Source organism: Drosophila erecta, unplaced genomic scaffold (assembly GCF_003286155.1).
Source record: "Drosophila erecta strain 14021-0224.00,06,07 unplaced genomic scaffold, DereRS2 tig00000000-arrow-pilon, whole genome shotgun sequence".
Taxonomy (NCBI): Eukaryota; Metazoa; Arthropoda; class Insecta; order Diptera; family Drosophilidae; genus Drosophila; species Drosophila erecta.
The window spans coordinates 10,710,298-10,735,794 of NW_020825194.1; the positions used below are offsets into that span (position 1 = coordinate 10,710,298).

A 25,497-nucleotide genomic window follows, 5' to 3' on the forward strand; every position below is an offset into this window, starting at 1 on the left:
GCAGCCCTGGAGTTCTAGTTCCCGGCGAACCGGTTCAGTTGCAACCAGTTCTTCGCCAATCAATTCCTCACGGGCCGTGTTTGTTTTAAGTTAAAATTAGTAATTACCCAATGCAATCAGCTTGCCAGGCGATTCGTGGTGTGCACCTTGACAATCGAGTGCTAATGCAAACCGAAAAGATGCCGAAAAGCAACGGCCGTTGAATAATCGCTGCCAATCGGTGGGTTTTCGTACGTAAAACTATATGCGAAATGTTTGTGTGTGTGTGTGGTGTGAGTGTGGCGCCCTCTATGTGTGAGGCTGGTGGGTGGAGGGCGGTGTCGGCGATAAGGGGGCGTGGAACATGAGCAATGCAAATCCTTTGGACAAAGAATCAATTTGCCAATTGTGCGACACTCGAGAGTCTGACAAGTTCTAAAAGCAGGGCCAAATGCACACACAGATACTCGGTGAGTGTGTGCGAGTGTGGGCGTGTAGTGGGCGGCGGACGGTGGGCGGTGGGCGGTAAGGTCGTGTGGAAAGTGTCAAGGCATTTTACAACAGCGGCACACGAGCAAGGTAAAACCCTCGAGCCCGAATACTAAAACCGAGCCAAAAACACCGCGCCCCATGCGCAGCTCTGCATTAAACATGACACCCAGAAAGTCCTTTGCGGGGATTCCCCCCACTCCAGCACCCCCCCGCCCCGCTCGGCACCTTGCCACCTATCGTGCGTGCATCGTAAATTGTTGCACATTTAAATATTCATGCGGCCCGGGCAGAAAGCATAGCTTATATTTTTTACGATTACAATTTTGGTACTTTACACGAATTTCGCACGGCGCCTGCGCACTCGACATCCATGCTCGCTATCTCTCTCTCCCACACTCGCTCGCTCTCACTCACACTCTCGCGCTCTCTCTCTCTCTCTTGCCTGCTCCTTCCGGATTTTTGGAGTGCCATCAAAAGTTTTGAAAAGTGTGTTCAAGTGCTGGCCCAAAAGGCATAATAATAGTGTGGCAAGACAAAGGCAGCGCCTCCGCGTCGCACCTGCCCCACGCACATCCTTGGAAACGAGACCCTCGAGAAGGACACATTCGGCAGGTCCTGCTGGCTTGTTTACCTTTTCTGCTGGCCATCATTTCCGTTGCAGAATTCACTGCGTCCACTGGGCGGGGAAACTTCCTTCCTACCATTGGCACTTTCGACAGCACTTTGTGCATTTGTGGTGTGTGGCGCCTGTAATTGATTGGGGTTTACACCTGGTACACGAGTGTGATTGACATATCAAACAAGTTTCGGCCAGGCCAATCTCATTTCCGTTGCGACACCATGAACAGTGGCCCCTCGAAATGTGCTACCCATCAGCGTCACAGTGCCATTTTCGATTTGATCGATTCTGATTGCCATATAAGCTACATTTTCTTTTGTGGTTGTGAGTTTGATTCAATTGAATGAGTTCCGAAATATTTACTTTTTTTATTTACAAAAATGTATGCAGCAGTCTCCAAACGTTGTATCCCTAATTCTACTTACTATTTTGAATATAATTTATAAGAATACAAACAAAAATTTGTATGTGACAGTTTCTTAATTAGACGCCAAATAAATCTGATTAGTGGCCTTCAGCTAACATTTCCACTTGTTATATTTTTTCAGCGCAAAATGCATTTTTAGCAGCAGCAGCAGCATCATCAGCAGCAACAGCAGCAGCAGCAGCAACAGCATTAGCAGCAACAACGCATCAACGACACCAACAACCACATTATTAACAACAAATCATCAGAAGAAACCGAGGGAAAACGTTCAAAGTTTTGGAGTTGCACACTGGCCGCTTAGTTTTTTGTTTATTTTTTATGTTCGTTTTTGGAGGGCAGTAGACGTCGGGCAAGGGAACAGGAGCAGGAAAAGGAGAAGCGCCGGATAGGACACGGATACGAAAAACAGGACGCAACTCATCAATATTCGAAAAAGCAATTGAGTCGAGGCATCAATTCATCAATTATTCAAAATGACCGAAGACGAAATTCTCTTTGACGACGTCTACGAGCTGTGCGAGGTCATTGGCAAGTAAGTTTCGCCCCACCGGCTGTATGCTATATGCAATATCTTGTGCCGATTCTGACGCTGACAGCTGGCATCCATGGCCATTATCTCATTATGTATTATGTATCCGCCCCGTACGCCCAGCCCAGCACAGCCCATCCCATCCACCCGCAAGCCGTAAATCATGCAACTATTGGCCTGGGACGAAGCTCACCAGCTCACCAGCTCCCCACCATAAAAAACTTTCCCAAACGCCCAACTTTTGCATTATTCAAAAATGTACGACCAAACATTTTCTGTGCTAGTTACTTCTGCTGCGACCATCATAGTTTAGCCCGAAGTTCATTCACAAAGCTGTCAATGTTATTAAGTTGAACTTTGTTTAATTTAGTTTCGCTTCGTTGGGAAAGTATTTTTCACTGCTGTTGAAAATGTTCCATTAACACAATTCTAAAGTTTGTTTTATGTAGTGTGAGTCACTTAACAGCACATTTTTCTATTTTCTATAGATTTAGAATCTATAATATTTTCTGTAGATTTAGAATCTACAGACGACCTTATATCGCAACAGTTTTCCAAAATAAGCTTGGTGACAAGGCAGTAAAAATTAATCACGGTCGTAAAACAAGTTTACTGAACATCGTAGCTTGGCTTTAAATGAGTTATTGAATAGGAATTTGAATAGAAAATTGAAAATAATCATCAGTACGTACTTTAAATCGTTTGAAACTACAAAGAGAATATACTTGTATAGTTGATTAAATTTCCTCTTTTCGCAAGAATCTTGTTTACTCTTAGACGCTCCGAAAATATAAATATTTAGCTTTTGTCGAAGCGAGATAAAATTTTATTCGCTCCCATTTAGACACAATCAACTTTCAATTGAAGTTTAATCCAAGTTCACTTTCCTTCCCTCCTCTCCGCCCGCAATGATCCTTACAGAGGTCCTTTCTCCATCGTGAGGCGATGCATACACAGGGAGTCCAATCAGCAGTTCGCCGTCAAAATCGTTGATGTGGCCAAGTTCACAGCGAGTCCTGGACTGAGCACAGCGGGTGAGCATTATATACACAATACACCTATATTGTATATACTCCACATTTATTTTTGACGGCACAATGAGACGACGACCTTGTTCGATTTGGCCCCTGGCTACCGATGCCTGACTCCTCCACAGCGCTGTGTGAATAAATTATAATTAAGCTGCTCAATTATTCAAAATTATGCCGCTGCCACACGTGTAGCACGCCCCCAGGGCTGCCCGTTTGCCCGTTTGCCAGCCCAAGACGCCAATTAAAAAGAAATTGCTCAAGTGCAAGGGCGCCAGGACCTGAACCGGAATCAGGACACGGACACGGACACGGACACGGGCACGGGCACGGACCCGAGCGTGGACGCGGATGTGGATGCCGACGAGGAGCAGCCATCCGGCCATTGACTAAATGATACATGGCAGGCACATAAGTCAGCGCTAAGTCCATTAGTGCCACTGCCAGCTGGTGTAGTGGGCGGCGCTCCAGCCCCTCGCGTGCCCCATTCCAATGTCAACTAATTGCCGCTGTTACCCCGACCAATCTGAACTCACGCCCCCACTCTGCATCTTTTTTCTTGCAGATCTGAAGCGCGAGGCCACAATATGTCACATGCTAAAGCATCCGCACATTGTGGAGCTGCTGGAGACGTACAGTTCCGAGGGAATGCTCTACATGGTCTTCGAGTTGTAAGTTGTCAGGTTCGGTGGTGTCCTCGTGCCCATCCCTAATGTCCCTTCGCTTTGCACTCTTGCAGCATGGAGGGCTCCGACTTGTGCTTCGAGGTTGTGCGGCGTGCTGTTGCCGGTTTTGTCTACAGCGAGGCGGTTGCTTGGTGAGAATCGGGCGGAATTCGCCGCAATCTGCGCTTGCTTTTGGCCGAAAGGGAGTAAATTATTAATTATAATTAATTAAAGGACGTGCCCGGCTGTAATTTGATTTGAGCAAACCCAATTTAGTTGTCCATTCGGAAGATTAACAGCCCAGATAATTTATTCGAGTAATTCAACTTGTGGTATGGGCAAGTAGCATACATATATTTAAATAGAGGTAACAAACTGATATTAATCAAATCAAATTAAACGATGCTACTCCGAATATGTACTTGTACATGGCTTCTGTATATAAGTGCTCCCAATTAAGTAGCCGTCCAAAGCAAGCGCAAATTAAATCGAATGAGAAACACCAAATATTAACCATTTCGCTTTTCTAGCCACTACATGCGGCAAATCCTGGAGGCACTGCGCTATTGTCACGAGAACGACATCCTGCACAGGGATGTGCGTCCCGCCTGCGCTCTCCTTGCCACCGTCGACAACTCGGCGCCGGTGAAACTTGGCGGCTTCGGATCGGCCATTCAGTTGCCCGGCACCCGGGAAACCATAGAAACACACGGACGGGTAGGATGTCCGCATTACATGGCGCCAGAGGTGGTGACCAGGCGGCTTTACGGCAAAGGCTGCGATGTTTGGGGTGCCGGAGTGATGCTGCACGTCCTGCTCTCGGGCAGATTACCCTTCCTGGGATCCGGCGTCAGGTTGCAGCAGTCAATAGCTCGCGGTCGCTTATCGGTAGGTGGACACAAATATCCCCAAGCATTTAAATATGACATTAAAACGCTCAACAATTTGTTGCAGTTTGAAGCACCAGAGTGGAAGTCAATCTCGGCGAACGCCAAGGACTTAGTCATGAAAATGCTGGCGGCCAATCCACATCACAGACTCTCCATCACCGAGGTGCTGGACCATCCGTGGATACGGGATCGGGACAAGCTGCAGCGCACTCACCTGGCGGACACGGTGGAGGAATTGAAGCGCTACAATGCCCGACGCAAGCTAAAGGGTGCTGTTCAGGCCATCGCAGGAGGCACCAACATGGATCCACTATACGCCACCGATGCGGACAGTCAGTATTTCGTCTCGTATTTGCTTCAAATCAATCGGAATTCACTGATTCATAGAGTGCATATTGGAATTCTATACTAGATTAAATTGCTTGAGGGAAACCTATACTCGGTAGCTCTTTAGAAATTCCAGAAATTTGTTAAGCTATGAATTGTGTATATTTTATGTTTAACTGCAATCACACCCATTTATTCAACGTCTGATGGTGAAAATGCAATTTGGTTATAAGATTGCAGACGTCATCATGCAATAAGCCTGTAGATTATACACATTCAATTATGTCAGAATCCGTTCATATGTTATTGCATTCATTGCAGTGCCCATAACCGGCGCCACGGACGAGTGGGCCGACGAGGAGGCGGGCATTGAGGCGGTGCAGCGCATCCTGGACTGTCTGGACGACATCTACTCGCTGCAGGACGCCCACGTGGACGCGGATGTGCTGCGGGACATGTTGCGCGACAACAGGCTGCACCAGTTCTTGCAGCTGTTCGACAGGATCGCGGCGACAGTGGTGACCAGCAATGGCAGAGCACCGGCTGCCGAGGCAGTAGGCCGCTGCCGCGATGTCCTGGAGTTGCTCTCATCGACGTCCGGCGGCAACTCCCTGGGCGGCAAGTATGCCAAGGACGAGCTGATGCAGCTGCTGGCCGCCCCCCACATGCAGGTGAGTCTGGCAAGCACGGGATGACGAGAAGTGCCCTGCCTTTCTTGTTTACTCTTACTCTGTTGGGCATTTTGTGGCAGGCTTTATTTCGCAATAATCTGGCAATCACCGGGCTCTCAGGTTCTCTTTGTTCGCCTCTGTGGTCATATCAATCTGTGGTCCACTCGAGCCGCCCAATTCGCTTTGGCTTAAGCTTAAACAAATTTGAAATGTATTTAGTGCGGGCAAACACGGCGGTGAGGAAGTAAGAGCCTGGATCTCAGCCATCACTCGCAGGACTCGGTCGCAGACAGAGCCACTAATCCTTTGCTTCAACAGAGACTCATGCCACCGGCGTTCTCTGCTGTACATGCACATAAATACACTTTGGGAAACAATTGTATATTGCTTTTCTTCAGTAAGAGGAAATAATGAATGTACTGCACATATCATTTATCAGGCACAGCATTCCACACATCATTTATAAAAACAGGTTATAAACTTGCGGCTTAAAGACATCAATTTTATTTTGTTTACATAAGTGAGTGCTGCTTTGAAATAATTTTCTTTCAAGTGTAAGCACATATAGCAGCTAATGCAACCAAACACAAACAGTTTAATCAGAATAAACCGAAATGAATTTCGGACGTAGTCAGGCCACAACAACAGCTAGAGCAACATCAGCAGCAGAATCAGCAGCAAAATCAGAATCAGCATCAGAATCAGAAACGCCAGCAGCATCAAAAGGAGCATGGGAAACAGGAGCTGGGGCAACAACATCCGCACCCTGCAGGCTCCCGGGCTCAGTTCCCATTTTCCCGCCCGAGGGCTTTCTGCGCTGAAAAGTATGCTACGAGTACACGGCTCAAGTGCCATCGTTGTTCCGACTACGTCGGCATATGGCCATCCGTCTTCACTCCTTCACTCCTCCAATGCCCCACTGCTCCCCTCTGCCTCTACCCACTAACCACTTCACTCGGCAGCTGCGAAAGGGGCAGAAAAACATTTAACGATAGCGAAACAAAAAATAAATAAGCAAAAACGGACAGAGGTTTACTTTTTGTTTCGACGAATCCTTAAATATCCTTACGGCCCATAAAAGATTATTGCAAGTTCTGTGGGGACTTTGGTCGGAATTCAATTGATACGTTATTGGATACTAGTAATATGGCTAATGGATGCTGTAATGTCCTACAAACTGGTCGCATAAGCAGAGCTTGGGGAGAAGTTTGCAACTTAGGATGTGTTTGAACGAAAAAGCATAATATTGAACAGGAGATTCACTGGTCTGTTGCAACAGAATTTGCGATCATTCCCTCTCATTAAAACAGTTTCTGTGTGGAAATATGCACCTTTTAATCAGTACAAACAAGCAGATTTCAGCTGTGAAAGCCGTAAAATAACAATGATGAGTCGGACATAACTATGTATTGCCCATTCAAATGCAGGTATTTGCTGGAGGATTTCTTACCCAGATGAACTGCACCCATCAAAGTGGGCTTTAATGTGGCCCAGTCAGAGAACTTGAAAAGGACAACTCTGATGAGTGTTTATGTGCGCAAGGATTCATCCTGCCGAGTATCCAATTATTTGCCAGACTCAACGTAAGCTCCTCATTGGTTTACCCCCGCCATGTTAGCCGTGTCTTTCTGTTCCAGGGTATAAAGACTACCCATCCCAACCAGCAATCGCTGGACTGGTTGGATGGGGGCCGGTCTGGTTCGGTGGTTTGGTGGTTGGGTGTCTGGCGGCACTGGTTGTGTGTGATACGGACGCAATGCTATAACATAACTCTGTGGCATCCACTGTCGTTAATTGCTCCTTGAAGCAGACTACACATTTTGCGCTGGCTGCTGTGCGCTGCTCCTCCTGATTTTCCTACTTTCATTTATTTCTGCGCCTCTCGTGCCTCGGACTCGGCTATATCCGTCTGTCCTTCCGCCTGTTTGTCTGTCTGTCTGTCTTTTTTGTGTGTGACGCAAGCCCAGTCTCATTTTCATAAATCCGAGCAATCTGCAAGCAAAAAAGAAGGGGAAAAAATGGAAAAACACGAGCCCAAAAGAATGAAAGAATAGTGGGCAAAAAAATATGAACAACTGCAGGAAAACGCAGGCCAACGATGAAAGCAATGAACGAATGTGTTAATGCTATATACACAGCTCGGCGGGCGGCGTCGAAGGGGGTGGTGGGTAGTGTTGGGGGGGAGGGGCCATGCCCCAAGGGGGTGGGGGATGCTGGGCTGCTGGGAAGCTGTCCAGGGCTGCAGTGCCACCAACAATGCCAATGTCCAAGTGAAAGCTGCAAAAGCTGCGGTTCTCTTTCATCTCTCCGTCTCTCTCGCCATCTGCAAATTGCAGCAAACTGCAGTTCGGCCTCTCTCTTTCCTCAAATCTCGCCATCTCTTTCGTCTTGACCCAGTGGGTGGTGGCAGTAATGGCCCAGGTACATTCGTTACATTGACATTTGTAACCGGTTGTAGTCGCGATCAAAGTGTTTTGATATTTACAATATTTTGTATCAACAAGTATAAGAAAAAAAAATACTTAAAAAAATTGATTTAAAATAAACTAACTCATTTTTGTGGCGGAGAATAGAACCAATCATATGAGATTTTGCGCTTTATGAATAGAGTACTGTACTTATGTGGTGCACTGGAACTGGCCAGCCAAGTACCTAGCCACGGATTCAGTTGAAAAATACCCCGGCCATGTGCCAACACTGTTGGCCAAGTTGCAACAACGGAGCACTCGTGATTGACTTAAACAAAAAGCGCGCACCCGAGATTTTAGTTTAGTTTGCGGCGCAGTCGCCGCTGGGGAACGTCGAAACGGCGGATTTATTCGCCTCGGATTTATTTGCCACTTGCCCGCTGATGTGTGAAAATGGCGCCTAACGAGGCGCCACACCCCCCACCCCCTCTCCGGAGAATCGTGGCCGAAAACCTTCGTCAAGTTGTGCCGCTCAGTTGGGAGTTGGAGTTCTGGAGTTTTGCGGCGATTGAGTTTGAGTTCTAGTGCGAGCCGTGAGTCTATTCCTCAAGAGGATACGCCGCATCCCCCCATCAGCCCGCTTGACCCAATTAACAGGACGCTTACCCGGACCCGGCTGAAAATCCGTACTGTGTGTGTGTGCGTTCGTGAGTGTGCCAATTACGCGCGCGAGTTTCCGCCGTAACCTCCGTCACGCAAAAAAGCAAATAAACAAAAAGCAAACAACAAAAAAGCCAAGAAAATAATAGAAGGAAAGCTGGCAGGAGCAGCAGGAGCAGCAGGCGACAGCCCACGTGTTTGGCGGCAAAATCCACATGGGAGCAATTGACAAAATGGCAACCGCCAGCCGGATGCGAGTGGGGATGCGGATAGGGATACGGATCCGAGATACCAGGGACTGGGCTGCTCCCTGGCGCTGGGGACGCGCCGTTGCCCTGCTCATAAATTGGCGGCACAAGAAAGTGCTGCAGCCCCGCCTGTCAGCCGCCCATAACTCAATTTAAATTCAAATGTGTTGTTGTGCCACCCAGCCAGCCAGCAGCAGCCACAGAGGCGAAATACATACGTATGAAAGCGAAGAAACTTCCAATGCCTTGTCAAAGACACACAAATAATCAAATTATAAATTGATAAAAGCCGCCAAGTTTTCGGTGGCCGTGCCTCCCAACCGAACCATCTGAATGGAGCCGGAGCCGGAGCCGCAGCCGTTCGAGGATGGGTGCTGCTGTTGCCGCTGCTGCGAGAATCTATCCACGGCAACGGGCACCGACTGCCTGGACCACCAGTATCCACTGCAGCCCAACCAGGAGCACCTCGAGATTTTCCAGTGGATCGGCCTGGAGACCGCCGAGCTGCTGCCCGCATATATAATGCGCTACTACAACAATCTGCACCATCAGGTAAATCTGCGGCGATATCATCGCAGGGGATTATGAGTATTATGCAGAGTAATGGGTATCGCTATTGGTGGGGCAAGTGCTGCGGGGCAGAGGGGGCGGTGGACCAATGCACAGTGGGGTTGGCCTTTCATTTGAGTTGCGGCCAAACTTTGATTAAATTTTGTTTACTGTTTTTGTTTTTGTGCGGTCTGCAAGTGAAAATGTGAAAACTAGGAGCGCAGCACCCGCATAATGCGTTCCAAAAGTGACGATTATGGGGGAGATGGACCACTTAATTACTTTTCAATTTAAGTCAAATTAATGTAATGCGGCGATATGTGTATGTTGGTTTACTATTACGGCAATCGTTTCAACATATAACTGTTAACTAGCAAAGCGTTAACTATAAAACACAAGAAAGCGGGCTGGATAAATCACTATACGTTCTACAATAGTGATGTTTATTAAACTATAAATTATCATCGCACCTCTGATTGTCTCGATTTAAATTTATGGACAGTGTTTGCATAGCTAAACACTAAACTAATTAAATCCAAGTGCATTAATTAACGTCAATGATTTACGCCGGTTGTGATAATTACATATTTCAAGTTACGTTTGGCGTTGGTATGTGTAAACAAATAAATTAAATAAAGGAAATGAATTCCAACAAAACGTTATTTCCGAATAAAAAAGTGATCCAATAAAAAATTGATTAGCGCTTATAATGAATTTAAATTGATTTTTTTTAACCATTTTTTAACTTTTCTATAAATATATGCGCAATGCGAGCGCTAATTCCATTGCAAGCTAAGTTGTACCACTTGCCACATTGAGATCTGGAAACTCTCATCCTTAAGTAAGACTTCAAGGAACATTAAACGCTTCCTTTGCCAGCTTTTGTTTATTGTCCTTTCCCCAGTGGACACTCATTGAATATTGGCCAATTGCAGTGGCAAAATCAATTTGCCAAATGGCCAACGAATTTGCATTTTTGTGTGCCACACACTCACACACAGACACAAACTCATGTGCCTCCTATGCCATTTTGGCTCGATTTCTGGGATGCCATCAGCATTATTACAACGGTCGTTTTACCTTTGACTTGATTCTGATTTGCACGGAATACGGATACGGATATACACAGAAGGCACTATTACGGATGTATCTGTGTGTATCTGTGTGTATCTGTGTGTGTGTGTGTGGTGTTTGTGCACGGGTTCATCTTTCTCCCAGTGTGTTGGTGTGCTGTACGTGTGTGTGTGTGGGTTAGTTGACAACTAAACGTGTCAACGAGGCTAAGCAAGCAAACTGTCAGGAGCAGTAGTTACAGGACCAGATGCAGGGAGGATGTCCTGCCCTCCACTTTACCTGCCCCACTGACACATTAGGGTTACTCTTTTGGCTGCACAACACACATAAATGTCGCCTGCCACGCCCCCAAGCCCCACCCCCAACGCCCACCCCTCCCAATGGTAGCCCCCAAAATTGCAGCTCTGTAACTGCCATCATCCTTGTTATTGTTATTGCCATTGTTGCTGCTGTGTTGCAGCCAAATTTGTTGCCACTTCGATGAGATGACAAATTCGTGCCAAATTGCTTTCACTCTTTTCATGCACTGAAACAAAAAGTCAGCCGTTGTTGCGGTATATATACACATATATAAAATAGAATATATATAGCATTGTTAAAACTTTTTATACTTTCGCTTAAAGCTGTATTTGCAGTACTGAGCCATAGAGGTGTTTTGTGCCTGACAAATGCTGCTAGTTGACTGTCCAGTGCACCTGGCACCCCTTTGCACCCTTTTGGCCCCTGGCATTTCCATTTTCCATTGGCGTGTGGCAGCAGTGCAACACAAAACGCTGGCGACAGCACCAAGTTAATAGTTTATGGCCAGGATGCGATTACACGGGCTCCATTTTTCGAATGGGCCTTGACCTACACTGCCTGCGCTGGAACCTTGGGCCCAAATGAATTCGGACCGAAAATCACTCGACATAACATAACGCTGCTTGCTGGTGGCTGGGTGGCTTGTGGTGGGTGGTGGCTTTTCCGAGGTGCAATCTGTCTGATACTCAGAGATAGTGGGAGGTGCTTTATTTTGCATTAATTAAAAGCCCGTTATGCAGCGCGGTAAGCTCGCATGCTGACTGCCGTTCGTTCTCGTCCTTGCGAATCAATCGATTGTCTGAATTGCTTTCTTTGTGCACTACGAGGCTGAAAAGATGCCGCTGCAGCACTCGAATGCCCTGCAAAAAGCAGCGTACTACGACTTCGTCATTCATTTGCAGGGCAGTCGAGAGCTGACATAATTAATTTTTAAGCACATCATTTAAGCACACGCCAAAGTTCGGTCCGAATGATCCGGCAGCGTACTTAAGTGCACAAATATTTCAAGGCTATCAAATGACTTATTAAAACTGAAACGACTTACTGAGAACTTAAGGTAGCGGCTGGCATTATAGTCAAAGTATTTAGCTGCCATGGCAACAATTGTGCTGGCAGGGTATTCCCATTTTCAATCTGCAAGCAAAGGTCTCCATTCTTGTCCCTACCCCCAACATTTTGCCCCCCATCTGCGATCCCACAGTCAGTTGGCCTGCTATTCACAACAAGCGCTCCATAAATATTTGCTGTGCCTCAGCACAGATTCATAACTCATAAAGGGGCTGTCTCTCCGACTGTCTGTCCATTTGCCATCCCCCCACTGTTTCCCCACTCGTCCTGCATTCTGCGTCCTTTCTCTGTGTTTGCCTGGCCCCAATGGATAGCTGGGGCCTTACCACATGTAATTAGGTTGCGGTTTTCCACCTTCTGCCGCTTCTGCCAGTGCTGCGTCTTCCTCTTTTGGCAATGAATCCTTTTGCCACACGCCCGCATCCTCTTTGGCAAGTGTCTGAGTGTCTTGGTGATTGTGTGCCGGGATTCTAGGGTGAGCCGCTATCGGAGGTAATTAGGAACACTGTACACATTGCTCTTCCTAGGCTCCACCGAAATATAGTCGAGTATTACCCACCATTTTCGTACGCATCACGTTCTTATACACAGTAAAATCAGAATTCATCATGTCATGTCTGAAAACTTTAATCAAGGAAAGCTCGCCAACTTTTCACACCAACAAAATTTAATTAAAACTTTATATTTTTAAAATAGTATTTCAGCAATTTTTAGTGCCGTCACGTTACGCAAAAAAACACAATTTCGGCATTCTTATATTCATTAAAATCAATTTGAACCTAAAAGAATATTACGCATACGACACGTAAGTCAGGTTTTTACATACCAAAAAGGACAACACTGCGTATGAGTGATAAACTTTGAAAGCAAGTGCTGTTATGAGTTTTTTATGACTTACTTACACCAAAAGTGCTGTTTTTATAACCTTAAATTACACTCAAAAGCCCGGGACCACCCTGTTGTTCACAATACACCTATTTTGGCCAAGTTTTTGGCCACCGCTCACCAATCTGCAGCTGCAGCGCCATGATGAAACGCTGATGCTGCTGCTGCTGCTGCTGCTGCTGCTGATGATGATGATGATGACGACAATGATGCAGAAACGAATGATGTTGATGTTGATGCTGATGATGACGCCAGCGTTGACGCTGGCAATGATTGGGTTAACGACTACGTGGCGCAGACATTGTGCCATAAATTACGAATATTTGCACGCTCGCCACGTTGTGCGTTAGACGAAAAGGCGGTGGCAGAGCACACTGGCCTGGCTGGCCAATTAGTGTGTTCTAAAACGATGGCTACCCTTTTAGATAGGTTTTTAATAGTGCTTTCAAGCATGTTATGAATATTCGTTGGTCAACGTTGTGTATTGATAATATGTTAAGTGTGACATAGCTGTTTTTAAAACAATTAAGGCAAAAACTAAGAACCAAATGAAATATTTATACATAGAGACTGTACTTCTGAGGTAGTTGCCCCATTTTTGTTCCATTAAAATAACAATTATTAATGAACCTAATGGCCTTAGCCCACTGTGCAGCAGCAAAATCGTCTGCGATTGCCAATGAGTGAGGAATGTGGCTGCCAGACAGAGACAACTACTGCGCATGTCCGCAGCTGCAGTTGGCGTCGCGGTCGACTTCGCTGCCAGCATCCTGCATCCCACAACAGATTCAGCAAGCAGCACAGAAGTCAGGCCACCAAGTCAGCGCGCACTAGTTGTCGCGCTCGCACACAGGAAATTGATTGGGGGCAGCGGGCTGCATTCAGCTGAATGCCAGAGAGAGAGAGGGAGAGCAAGGCCAGGCCAGGAGAGCAAGGACAAGCAGTGCAGAGCAAAAGAGAGCGAGAGCAAGGACAGGACAGAGAGCTTCAAATGGATGCTGACAGGATTCGAGGATTCAGTCTATAATTGTGCACCTTGCTGACTGGTTCTGTGCCAGTTTAACGCGAGCCCTTGCCTGGACAGCACGGGTATACAGTAGCAGCAGCATCCGCAGCAGCAGTAGCCGCAGCAGCAGCATCAGCAAGCAGCGCCCGCAGCAGCACACACACGCATAACGGCTGCACACGAAAAAAACGCACACGAACACACACACACACACTCCAGTGAGTTGCCATACGGCGCAGCGAAATGCAAAAACTAGGAAAAACGCCAAGAAAAGTGGAGAAAAACTGAAGACAACGAGCAAACTAAAGTTTTGGATAGCCGAAAAAATGCGATAGAAACTTTTTAATTGCAAGCAGTGCACACTTTCGTTACCCAACAAAGTTGCGCGCAAAAAAGTAGGCAACATAAAAAGTGTAAAGGCAAAAGCATTGATTTTCACAAGGAAAATTCTCACACACACTTTTTCCCAAGAGTGGAAAAAATAACTGTGCGTGGTCGTTTTGGCGACTTTTTTTCGCAGTCTCTCTGGTTTCCCTTCCAATTTTTTTTCTCATATTGTCCGATCCGGTCAGCTTCTTGCCTTCTTTGGCCCCCCCCGCTCCCTCTCTCCGCTCTTGGTGTGTATGTGTGGGAGTTTCTGATTCCTCTCTTTCGAGAGAGCCAGCCCCCGCTAACGCTCTCTTGGAGAAGCAACAACCGCAACAAGGATAAGGCAGCGACGCCAGCAGAGAAACCATTTCGACCGCATTGCCAAATCGATTTGCTAGAAACGATTATCAATGATTTCACGAACGCGCCACCAAAATTCACTCCTCAATTGAATTAAATGAATCGCATTTCGCCCACGCAAATCTGTGTGCGTGTGTTTGTGTGTGGCTGTGTGTGCCTGTGTGTGTGCGCTGATGTAGGCGGTGTAAATCAAATCAAATCGGTGCAGAACAAAAACTAATTTAATTCAATTTATACCGAAAAAACTACAGCCAGTGCAAGCAAAAAGCTAAATAAATTAAAACAATAAAGAACAAAAAATATGTACTCCCTAATTAATTAAAGCAGAAAAACCCCTAAAAACACAGACTACACAACGAGTTAGATACGCACAACAACAACATTTCGTTGCAGTAAGTACTAACATAAAAAAAAGCGTAGAACACCTGAACGAAAATCCACCCACCAACCACCCACCTGCAAACTTGGAATTCCTCAACAAACTGAAGTTCGCTTCACTTCACTTTGCCACTCAGCACTGCCCCCTTTCCACCCTCACCCCCGCCATCCTATGCCATTTCCGTTTGCCTTATCAAAAATGTGTATATATACACAAAGACTGGGAAAAGCGGGGAAAATGGGGAGAAGCCGAAGAGAAGCTGCAAGAGAATTCAACTACAGTGGTCGCATGGAAATTAGAATTTTCATTTACTTCACTGCAGCTTCTGCTCGAGTCGAAGATCCTTGATTTGAATATTTACCTGCAGCGGTAGGTTGGTTTATTTTGATTGAAAACAGAGTTCAAGATGGGCCAATATTATCATACAAAACATATGCTATGACCCTAATGCCGTTGAGAGGATGAAGCTAAGTCGCTGTTTGTTTGTTCTTTAATACTTAACTTTATTATGTTAGAGATGGCTTCTAGCCATAAATAATCAATGGAATACTTGAAGCCTCGGCTAGATTCCAATGATTTGCGGTCTTAATTGAGTTGATTGGCAAATCAAAATATTCAAGGAGCACTCAATTCACTGCCAATTAAAGCTAAACTGATGAAGCGACCACTGTGCTTGAAAATTTGTGAGCTTTTTATTTGCTCTGTTTTTCCTTGCCGTTTTCCCCTATTTCCACTTGGAAATTCATCAGCACCGCATCTCCTTGCCAGCGAGTAGCAAGTGCAGCTCAGTGGTTTAGACAAAGTCCTCCATTTTCCCACTGGTCCTTGGTCCTTGCTCCTCGGATAGACTGGCGAAACTCACTTTACCTCAACTTAGTTTTTATTTTGACTTGTTTTTTGTTTTTCTGCACTGGCTGCGGTTCATCGTTTTGCTTTCATACTTTCCTGCTCTCTCTCTCTCTGTCTCTCTTTTAGTGTTTCTGCCATACTTTCTTTGTTGGTTTTTGAATCTTTTATGAATTGAATTTGGTTATTTTGAACGCGTATGTTCCGCTGCAAAGTTCCTGCTACCAAGGCAACGTGGCTGCCACGTCCTTGGCTGACTTCCTGCCCCGCAGGATAAAGAGAAAGCCAAAGCCAAAGCCAAAGCCAAAGCCAAAGTTAAAAGCCAGAAGAAAAGCAGAAGCAAAGGAAGAAGCAGAAGCAGAAGCCAGGACGAGACTGGCACGTTCCCATTCAATTATGGGCGGCATGTGGCACATTAGCATTCAGCGGAAGCTGCGCCAAAAGCAAACATTTCAACGCCTCCCGGTTCGTGGGTCCCTCTTTTTATTATGCGAATATTATTTAAGCATTCACAATTCCGTTTTAATTTAATTCGATGCCAGCGATGCCAGCAGACTTTCGGCAGTCAGTGTGTTTGGAATTTGTTGAAAACTATTTAGCATAAATAGTCTCCGCCTGCGGTCCCGATAGTCGCCCTTGGGAATTGCCATGGCAATGGAGTCCTTGGGAGTCCTCTTCAAGTCCTCCTCAGCCCTTCTCTCCTGTCTTTATTAGCGCATATAATTTCCCGACTTCCATGTTTTCTCTGCTCCTCTCTAGATTTTTTTTTGTTTCACAGTCCTGTTTTCTTCCCCTGCCGCCGTTTTTATTTTTATTTTTAAGGCTTTTTCCCCAAACGATTGCCTTTTGGAACCGTTTAGATAAAAAGCCCTGTTCCGCCTCCGCCTGCCAGCCCACCAACTTCTGTTTCGCTTCCCCCAGGGACAACACAGGTTTTTATATTGTAAATTTTTATTTTTATCTCTGAGGCATATAAAATACACATTTTCAGTTGCCTAGACAGTGAGTTTAATTAAAACGAGGCGCGGAATAGAAAACTGTCTACACAGAAACAATGCCAAGTTATAGGGCTTAAAACACAGCGAACGATTGATTAAATCTCGAATAGAAGTGTATGAAAATAGGTGGACCCTTTGATAAAATCTGCCTTATCTGAAAACAGTTTCTATCAGTTTTGGAAATGGTGCTGGAATCGTAGGTATTTTAGGTTTTCCCGAATCGTTTGTACCGTGGCTATTACGAAACGACTTTGTAGGCCTTTTCATTTCCAAATCGATTTTCCCCCAGTGCATATTACGCTCCATTTGGCTCCCATCTGTTTCGTTGATTGCTTTCGGGGGTTGGGGATGCGGGGGTGGGGGAAGGGGGTTGCGAGGTTGCCTATCGTTCCACTAATTTCAATTGTACAGGTGTGTGTCTAAGGGATTAAATATTTAATTTATTTGTATTAAATGCGCGAACAAGCGTTTCTGGAAAGGCTCCACTCAGCAGCGTGCAACATTAAATTAAAATTCCCTGAGCCCCAAATTCCTTTTCCCGCTGTGCTGAGTTTGTATATAGTTAACACCCCTTGAATCCCCCCCACACACACACCTCCCACTTGCCCCAACCTCGCACACACACCCACACCCACACTTTCGCAAGTCGAATAAATTTCGTTAAATTTTGAGCTTTTCAACGATTTTCCTTTGCAGAAATCGCATGCTAGAAAATTTGAAAATATATAAAAGCTAAACCAAAAAAACAAAAACAAAATCAATTCAAAATTAAATTCTAAAAGTTGCATCAAATTAAACACACACATCTACATAGAGAACTCAATAATAAAGCAAGATTAAAACCAAGTTAAACCCAAAAACCAAATACAACAAATTAATTACAATTGTGATGAACAAGTTAATTGCATCAATTGCAGCACATAAAAACTCAAGCATTTAAAATAGCTTAAATCGAACAAAAGTATATATTTGCTGCCCAGGCAGGCTCAATTAAAAAGGATACAATAATTTATTGCCACATCAACTCGGCGTCGTTGGATGCAGATACAGATACAGATGCAGATTGGATATTGGATATTGGACGAATCGGACACATTATATTACCAGTGATAGCAACAGAATTTACATAACCATTAATGAATAATAGACGACAGTAATAAGCAAACCCCGAACCCGACAAACCAAATTGTTGTAGACTTTCTTGTTGTTGATTAATCATAATTAAATAGAAGTTGTTGTTGGAAAAGCTGTGATCGCAGAGGGAGTCTACACGGATAGCACGGATGACACGGATGACAAAGCTAGTAACCACGTTGTTAACAAAACTAAAACCATAGACAGAGTTAGAACCATAAACCTGTAAGCAATGCTTGTTGGCCCAAACGCTGCGCACAGTGAGAACAGCCACATTAGCCACAACTGCAGACTGGCAACCACTCCTGGCCTGAACCACATATCAAAAGGCTAGAAGGTGCAGCGTAGCACAGAAGGGGGGAGCAGTCGAAGAAATCCCCGAAAGGACACAACATTTACCCGCGCCACTCGTCGCCACCGCCCCCGCATCGCCTGCAATGCTCTGGTAGCCAAGACAGTTTTACGGTGGATCACTACTGCGCCGGCGGCGACCCACAAGCAGCGGCGGCACCTGGACCTGGAGCGGCTGGATCTGGAGCGGCGGGCGGCGGGCCATCGCAGCAGGCGGGTCAATGGTCCAATGCGGCGATCGGCGGCGGCGTGACCTCTTGCGGCGGCGGTGGCGTCGTCGGCGGCGGTATATTGCCCCAACCCCATCATTCCATTGGCATGTGCCAGCATCATGGGCTGACATCACAGTCGTTGATGTCCGGTGGCTCGCACATGTCCCTGCTGGGCAGCAGCGGCAGCAGCGGTATGAGCGGCAGCGGCGTCGGCAGCAGCGGTCAGAGTGTGCCCCAATGTCCTGCCGCCGCGGCAGCCGCGGATGCCGCCATGCTTGGCTCCAATGCCGGCGGCCATTGCCGCAGCCTGAGCGGCTTGAGCTCGATCAGCATACCGCCGCCGCCGCCGGCGCTCTTCAATCCGTGCAGCTCGGCGCTGTCGCTGCAGCAGGCGGCGGTAACCAGGTGGGGACCGCGCACCTCCTGCCCGGTCCACAGTCCGTTCCGTGTGCGCGTGCCGAACGGCTCCATCTGCTCCGGACACCAGGTGAGATGAGGCGTCTCTGATCGTGATGTAAATGTATATGTATTTTATGCGTGGGCTGGTCATATGCCGGCCATAAAACCCCAATCAGTCGCTAAAATCCGTTGACTAATTCAGCTTGCCACAAAATGTTTATTGCGCTTTTCAGTTCTGCCATCTAGAAATTGTACATATTAATTGTATCTGATAAGTAGCATTAGCATTGCCCAACTAAACGCATCTCGACTCATTTCTCGTTCTTTCTTCTCTTTTCTCTTCCCAAAAAACGCTGGCTCACTGACTTTTTTCGGATCGCCAGGTAAGCAACTTTAAGCGGAAACCCAGCATTTTGGCAGTACTGCGAAATGTGTCAACGACATGTAAGATTATTTTCATTTCAACCCGCCAAAAAACAAAAAAAGGAAAAAACGCGCACAAAGATCAGGAAAATACGCATACCGCATATGCACACTTACACGAAACAGACCGCACAGGACAGCGAGGGGGATTTCATGGGTTGTTCACTATTCAGTTTACTATGACTGAAATTAAAAACATACTGTGTCATTCAAAGCAATCATCTTGGGGATGATGCTTCTAATATTCGTAAACTAATTTAAGCTTATTTCCCACATGAGCGACTTAATTCTTTATAAATAAGTGCCCTGAATCCCCTTAAAATTATTTATGCTCTGCATTTCAAGGATGCCTTGCACAAATCCTATTAAGTGCATTAATAGAACGCTTTGCTGAAGTAAATATAAGTAAGAAATAGATGCCCTTAAATCCTAAAAGACTGGCGCATATTTTAATCAACTGCTCATTGAGTCAAACTGGTGATGTTGAAGCCATTATTAGATAAGTTATTCGTAAACATGTAGCACTAAGATTGCTTGGAGAAAAACAAGTTGTTGGTAAGCAAGATACATTTTATACAAGGCGCTTGAAGTTGAATGGCAGAGTACAGCCATGGAAACTGGCCACTTAAAAGCTTGCAACAGTAACACAAAATGGGCACCGCGCTTTATATTTCAATTCCTGTTAAGAGATAATCCGAACACAAAAGGAGAAGGAACATCCATAGCAACTCTCGCTGGGCCCTCGGCTCACATAGTTTCGCAAATTATAAAGAGCTCGATTCACATGATTGCCCAAGCGGTGACCCGGTTACCTTTTTTTCCCCCTGCCAGGTCCTTTTGGGCTGGGCTTGGGGTTTTTGGGCCTTGGTTTTGGCTTTGCCTTTGGCTTTGGCTTGGGTCGCTTTTCCTAAATCAGCGACAGGCGCAGGTTTTTGCTTCACTGCGTCGGGCATAAAACAGGACCGGGTATAAACTATGATGTGGCAACAGAAACTAGAACAGCGACAGGGGATCGACTATCAGGAATCCCGTCCCTTTTTGTGACAATTGCCATTTAACGTTGTTTTCCTTTCGCTCGCTTTTCTTTGTTGGCCCTCTCGCTGCCCGCTTTTCCACTACGCTTTCCCAACCCCGCCCGCCCCCCGGCATCAAATTGAATGTCACTAATGCAATTAGTTCACACAAAATAATTCTCTTCCACTCGATTATAGGGCATAATATGCTCGTTGTCATTTATTATGAGAAGCCAACCGAAACACGCACAAGCTGCAGAGTTACGGAGCGAATCATATGCAAAGTGGGTTGCCTGAATGTCGAGGGGCGGACTTTTCCAAAGGCTCCGCTGGATCCGCAGGCTCCGAAGGTTGCTGCGACACAGGACCATTACGCCTTTCAATTTTTGCGCTAGGGCGAAATTTACATAAATATTACACAAGAAGAGGAGGCCACTGAATGTGGGTAGGTTGGATGGTTGGCTTCGCTGCCGGAGAAGGGGCGTTGGCCAGAAGGGCATGGGGCATAGCAAATAGGCTCGTTACGCTGCCGGGAGGCTGACGGTTCTGAAAGATCATCCCGCCGAGGGCGACCAGCAAAAGGTGTGGTCACCAACGCCTCAAATTGAGTTTCAAGTTTTTTTAAAAAAGGAATTTTACAACGCTTCAACTATAAAAGGAAGGAACTTGGTGTTGCATAAAGCTTAGGCAGAGTCTTACACTCTGGCAATGGAGTTGGCCAAAAGTTGAGCACTCTTAAAAAGGCAAAACTCTTAAGACCTTCAAAAAGTTTTTCTGCGTGGGCGAACCGAACCAGAATCTTTGATAATGTTGGTCATTTAATATGGGTAGTTCACTTGTCATTGTCCTGACAACCTATCAAAGCTAAGTGGGCCTCATAAATACTCAAAGTTTGCAAAGTTTTTAAAAGATTTCCGCATAAATTGTGATTTATCAAGTTGATTACGAAGGTAAAAACTTCAGTTTAAGGCCTCTTTATTGAAACTGATTTATTAAATGCAGTAAATCATGTGGCTAATATGCATTATATATTATTTTCCCATTTTCCAAAACCTTTTACCACATAACTAAAATTTCACGACGTATATCTATGCACATATCTCTCTCATTAGCCGCCAGAAAGCCCTTAAGTCAGAGCCATTTCAGTTGATTAACTCCCTCGAGGTGTGCCTGTAAACATATTGTTGCTGTTTTATCTAAAGTATCCGACAAATGATTCCAAAAATTTCTCTCATCGCGAACATTAGCCGCCTAAGTACCTCAAATTTGATGCCACAATGCATGAGAGAATTTGTAATTTCCATGGAGCGGCAGTGAAAGGAGGGGCTGATTGCGGAGATTCGAGACTAACTAACTTACACCTGCCTGATGGTGGCCGTCACAGCGTGTGGCACATGCCACATGCCGCACATACCGCCCATACCGCCCATACCGCCCATACCGCCCATACCACCCAGCACTCACACACACGCACACATTCACGAAAGTGTTGTCATACATTTAGCATTCCCTCTGGCAAGCATACAAAAACTTTTATCTTGATAGAAGGACTTGAGCAACGCTTTTTTCGGGCTACCGGCCCCAAAAAAAAAAAAAAAAAGCTGCCAAAGAAGAATAGAATGCGAAGACAGGGCAAGGAAATGGAAATGGAAAGGAAAATGGTAGGGCGAAAACTGCCTAACTGACAAAGTGACTGGTGGACTGGTGGGCTGGTGGGCTGGTGGGCTGGTGGACCGAAGGACCAGCCAACCCACTGACTGACTGAAGCCTTGACACTCTTCATTTGTGAATGCGTTAATTGCGCCCGAGGATGCTCGTATGAGAGCATTAGAGTGGATCCTAAGTGCGTGTCCAATTTTCGGCACACTTTTCGTCCTTGTACAGGATTTCTTATAGTTGTGCACCCAATGTAGCAAAACTTTAAAATCGCCTGTCTTACGAAGAAAGCTGTTTAAATTGCCTGTAATCTAAAAGCATAATTTAAATAAATTTCAAAAATGTTAATTTCAAAACCCCCATCACAAGACGATCAAATTTGTCAAATGGATTACAGCACGTATGCGTAATTTTCGTAAAATTCGTTTTTCAAAGGCCCGAAATTTGAAATTAAATTTGCTTCGAAAATGTTAATTGCCAGTGGAAGGCGCAAGGTACCTACAAGGTAATGCGAGTTAAATTGTCAAACTCTGGCATATGTTGGTCCACCCTAAAAAGGACGTGTGTGTTGCCCATGATGAGCAAGCTGCTGGTGGTGATGATGATGAGCAAGCACAATGGCCTGAAACAAGCAGTTAGAGCCTGTAAGAACAACAACAACGGCGATTACAAGCAGCAAGTGTGTACATTATTTTGCAATTTAACAATCCCCACCCCGCGCAGGACATGTAGACCCTCTACACCCCCATCACCCCCATTTTTTCAAGGCAAGCATAAAACAACAACTTGAGAAAAAGAAAACAAAGAAAAAGTTATAGGGAATATGGGTGTGGGAAGGGGCAGTAGGGAGGGGGCTAAAGAAAGTATGAAAAAAGTAAAGAAATAATTAGTTTACTTGTTACGAAAGTGAGTTATCGCCCTTTGTGCCGCTGCAGCCGTTGCGGCGTTGTTTGCCTAGTTGAAATTGAATAAACAAATTTTACATGCCGCACACACACGCATACACACACGCACACGCATAAGCGCGTGATGTACAAACACATGCACGCACACATAGACAATCTGTCGAGTGTGCAAAAATAATAATGTGTATTCGCACACACTCGCACTCGCACTCGCACTTACACCCACTTACACACTTACAACCTTTAGAAGAGCTCAGCAAAGAAAGCGGAGACAAGGCGGGCTATAAAATTACATTTACATATGCAGATCTGCATGTGAGTGTCCTGTTGCGTGGGTGTGTTTGTGTACGAGTACGCGTGTGTGTGTGTATGCGCGCTAAGAAAAAAGTGTTGCCTACCTAACGGCGTCATTAGTCACACGAACACAATGAAAGCGCGTGAGAAATGGCACACTTACAGAAACGTATTTCCTCAATGGCATAGGTAAATGGAGATGTCTTAAATCGGCATAATTTCAGGCTCACAACAAAATGCATTGTCCGATTTACATAGCATTTATGTATAAATTTTCCAAAAACACGCACAAAATGCTGTTGGGTCCAAGGACATTTTGCTCATCGCTTATAGCGCCTGTAGTTAAGCTTCTTAATGTGGTGGCAAAGCATTATAACATTTAGTATGTACAAATTAAAGAGGCTCTTTAATTTGTTTTCACAAAAACCGAAACACATGAAAATCGAATGCAATTAAGCGTACCATCGTTTTCAAAGTCATAAAAAGTGTTTGAGTTCACTAGATATTCCAATTTTTCAGAGCAATACCATTACAAGCAGATTTATTAAGGTGGAAAAACCTTTCTGGGAAATTAAAACAGATTGGGGGGAAAATCGAAAGCTGACCCGATGAAAACATACGGCATTCAGACAGCAAAAAACCCATATTTAATATGCAGAAGCCATATTTTTTTTGGAGTGTGCGGCAGTGGGATGCGTTGGAGCAATGATGGAGAAAGACAGATGGGCGGGAAAATTGGGATGTGGCAAGGTGAAAGCGATGACAATATGTTTCAACCACGGGAAGGAGGCCGCTTGCTCCTTTGCATCGCTGATAGATGTCGGCGATAAATGCATAATATGCACGCACACACACCGGAAATTTGTGGTTGTTTGGCACAGCCTCAGTTGCTGCCCGTTGGCAAAAACCAAAACCAAAACCAAAACACGACACCGAAAACCGACAACCGACAGCGAAAAACCTTTTGTTATGAAAATATCAATATATATAAATGTATGAATTTTTCGGCGTGGCGGTAAATTGAATGATGAGTGGGAGGATGTCGCAGCCATTGTTTGGCTGATAAGGGAGCCTGGCGCACTATTACCTGGCCCTGTGAAACGAGAGCCCACCTGTCAATCAATACCACCCCGCCGAACCGACATCATCATAGTAATCATCGCCATCAACCTCATCATTATCGTCGTCGTCGTCAAACATCAGCCGGTGATGTTGCTCGGGTAAAAGGACATTGTCTGTCAATAATAATGCCAGCTAATAGGCAGGAAGTGTTAGCCGCCGCCGCCGCCGCCGCCGCCGATGAACGAAGAAGAAAGGATGCCGCTCAATTACCCCGACATAGTCATACGGTGAATGTTGTGTATTGGAGACCAATGTTAACTGTAAGACTGTGTCTCGGTGGTTGCCAGCCCAGCCACACCAGCCACACCAGCCACAGCAGCCCAGTATCAACACTCGGATCGCAACGCAGTGAATCCTATCGCTTCGCAGCCAAACCGGATGTGTGCGGTATGTGGAAGTGAAGACGGCCGGACCGCAACAATAAGTTCGGCCAGGTGATAAGTTAGCGATAGCCCAACTCGACTGCCAAGTTTCATGGGCTAACGCCACGGAAAGCTGGCTAACTGCTGCTTATCGTTGAATGCGCGACACGAAACAGACAGCCCAGCCACAAATGTTGCGTCCTTTGAGCTGAAAGTTCGCCAACTGGGGAATCCTGGGAGCTCTGGTGGCTCTGGTGGCTCTGGGAGCTCTGGGAGCTCACTGGAGCCCCGGGTTGCGAGATGTGAGCCAGACCTGACAGCTTGACAGCCGACTGGTGCACACACACACACGCCGCCATCAGGCATCAACTTTAAACAGCTTTTATTCCGAGCTCAGCCATACCGTGTACGCCTCAAGTTCAAGGGTTTATTGGGTTTGAGTGAAGGCGCACTTCACTTTATGTTGCCTAAAATGAATGATTTACCTCTACATTATTAGTGATATTTACTGCACAGCCATTATCATGCTTTATTTAACAATTCTTTACGACCCTGGCTCGTTTACATTTTTGAAAGCCAATTACAACACAATTGGCACATGTTTATTGTTTTATTTTCAAAGATTTGTAAGTTCAATAGCAATTTGTGCAGATACTCGCTTTTTATAGCAGTATTCCATTTTAGCAGCAAACAGCAATTATCGTTGCATGTTATTTTCGTGCAATTAGCTTGCGTTGATTAAAATAAAAGCCGTTTCAAAATGAAACCCAACATTTGGTTAGTCAATTTATTTACTTTCATTAGTAAATATTTGAGTTTCGCCGCTATTTGTTGAGCACTCACAAAATG

The 25,497-nt window shown here is 45.6% G+C and overlaps 1 protein-coding gene across 6 annotated transcripts in view; it reads left to right on the plus strand.

Annotated features, from left to right (window-relative positions):
* Positions 1–25,497, plus strand: part of LOC6552960 (peripheral plasma membrane protein CASK) — a 39,481-nt gene continuing 13,984 nt past the window's right edge. For 2 of the 6 annotated variants that reach the window (XM_026976336.1, XM_026976338.1), the window contains exons 1-8: positions 1–220; positions 1,639–2,049; positions 2,968–3,080; positions 3,640–3,745; positions 3,814–3,891; positions 4,270–4,627; positions 4,694–4,961; positions 5,278–5,627. In XM_026976336.1, the coding sequence (XP_026832137.1) occupies positions 1,991–2,049; positions 2,968–3,080; positions 3,640–3,745; positions 3,814–3,891; positions 4,270–4,627; positions 4,694–4,961; positions 5,278–5,627 (1,332 nt within the window). In that variant the 5' untranslated portion in view covers positions 1–220; positions 1,639–1,990. Of the gene's footprint in view, positions 231–1,638; positions 2,050–2,967; positions 3,081–3,639; positions 3,746–3,813; positions 3,892–4,046; positions 4,072–4,269; positions 4,628–4,693; positions 4,962–5,277; positions 5,628–13,803; positions 13,909–14,805; positions 14,947–17,473; positions 18,962–25,497 lie in introns of those variants that run through there. The other 4 variants (XM_026976337.1, XM_026976340.1, XM_026976341.1 and 1 more) reach the window with 4 other exon arrangements.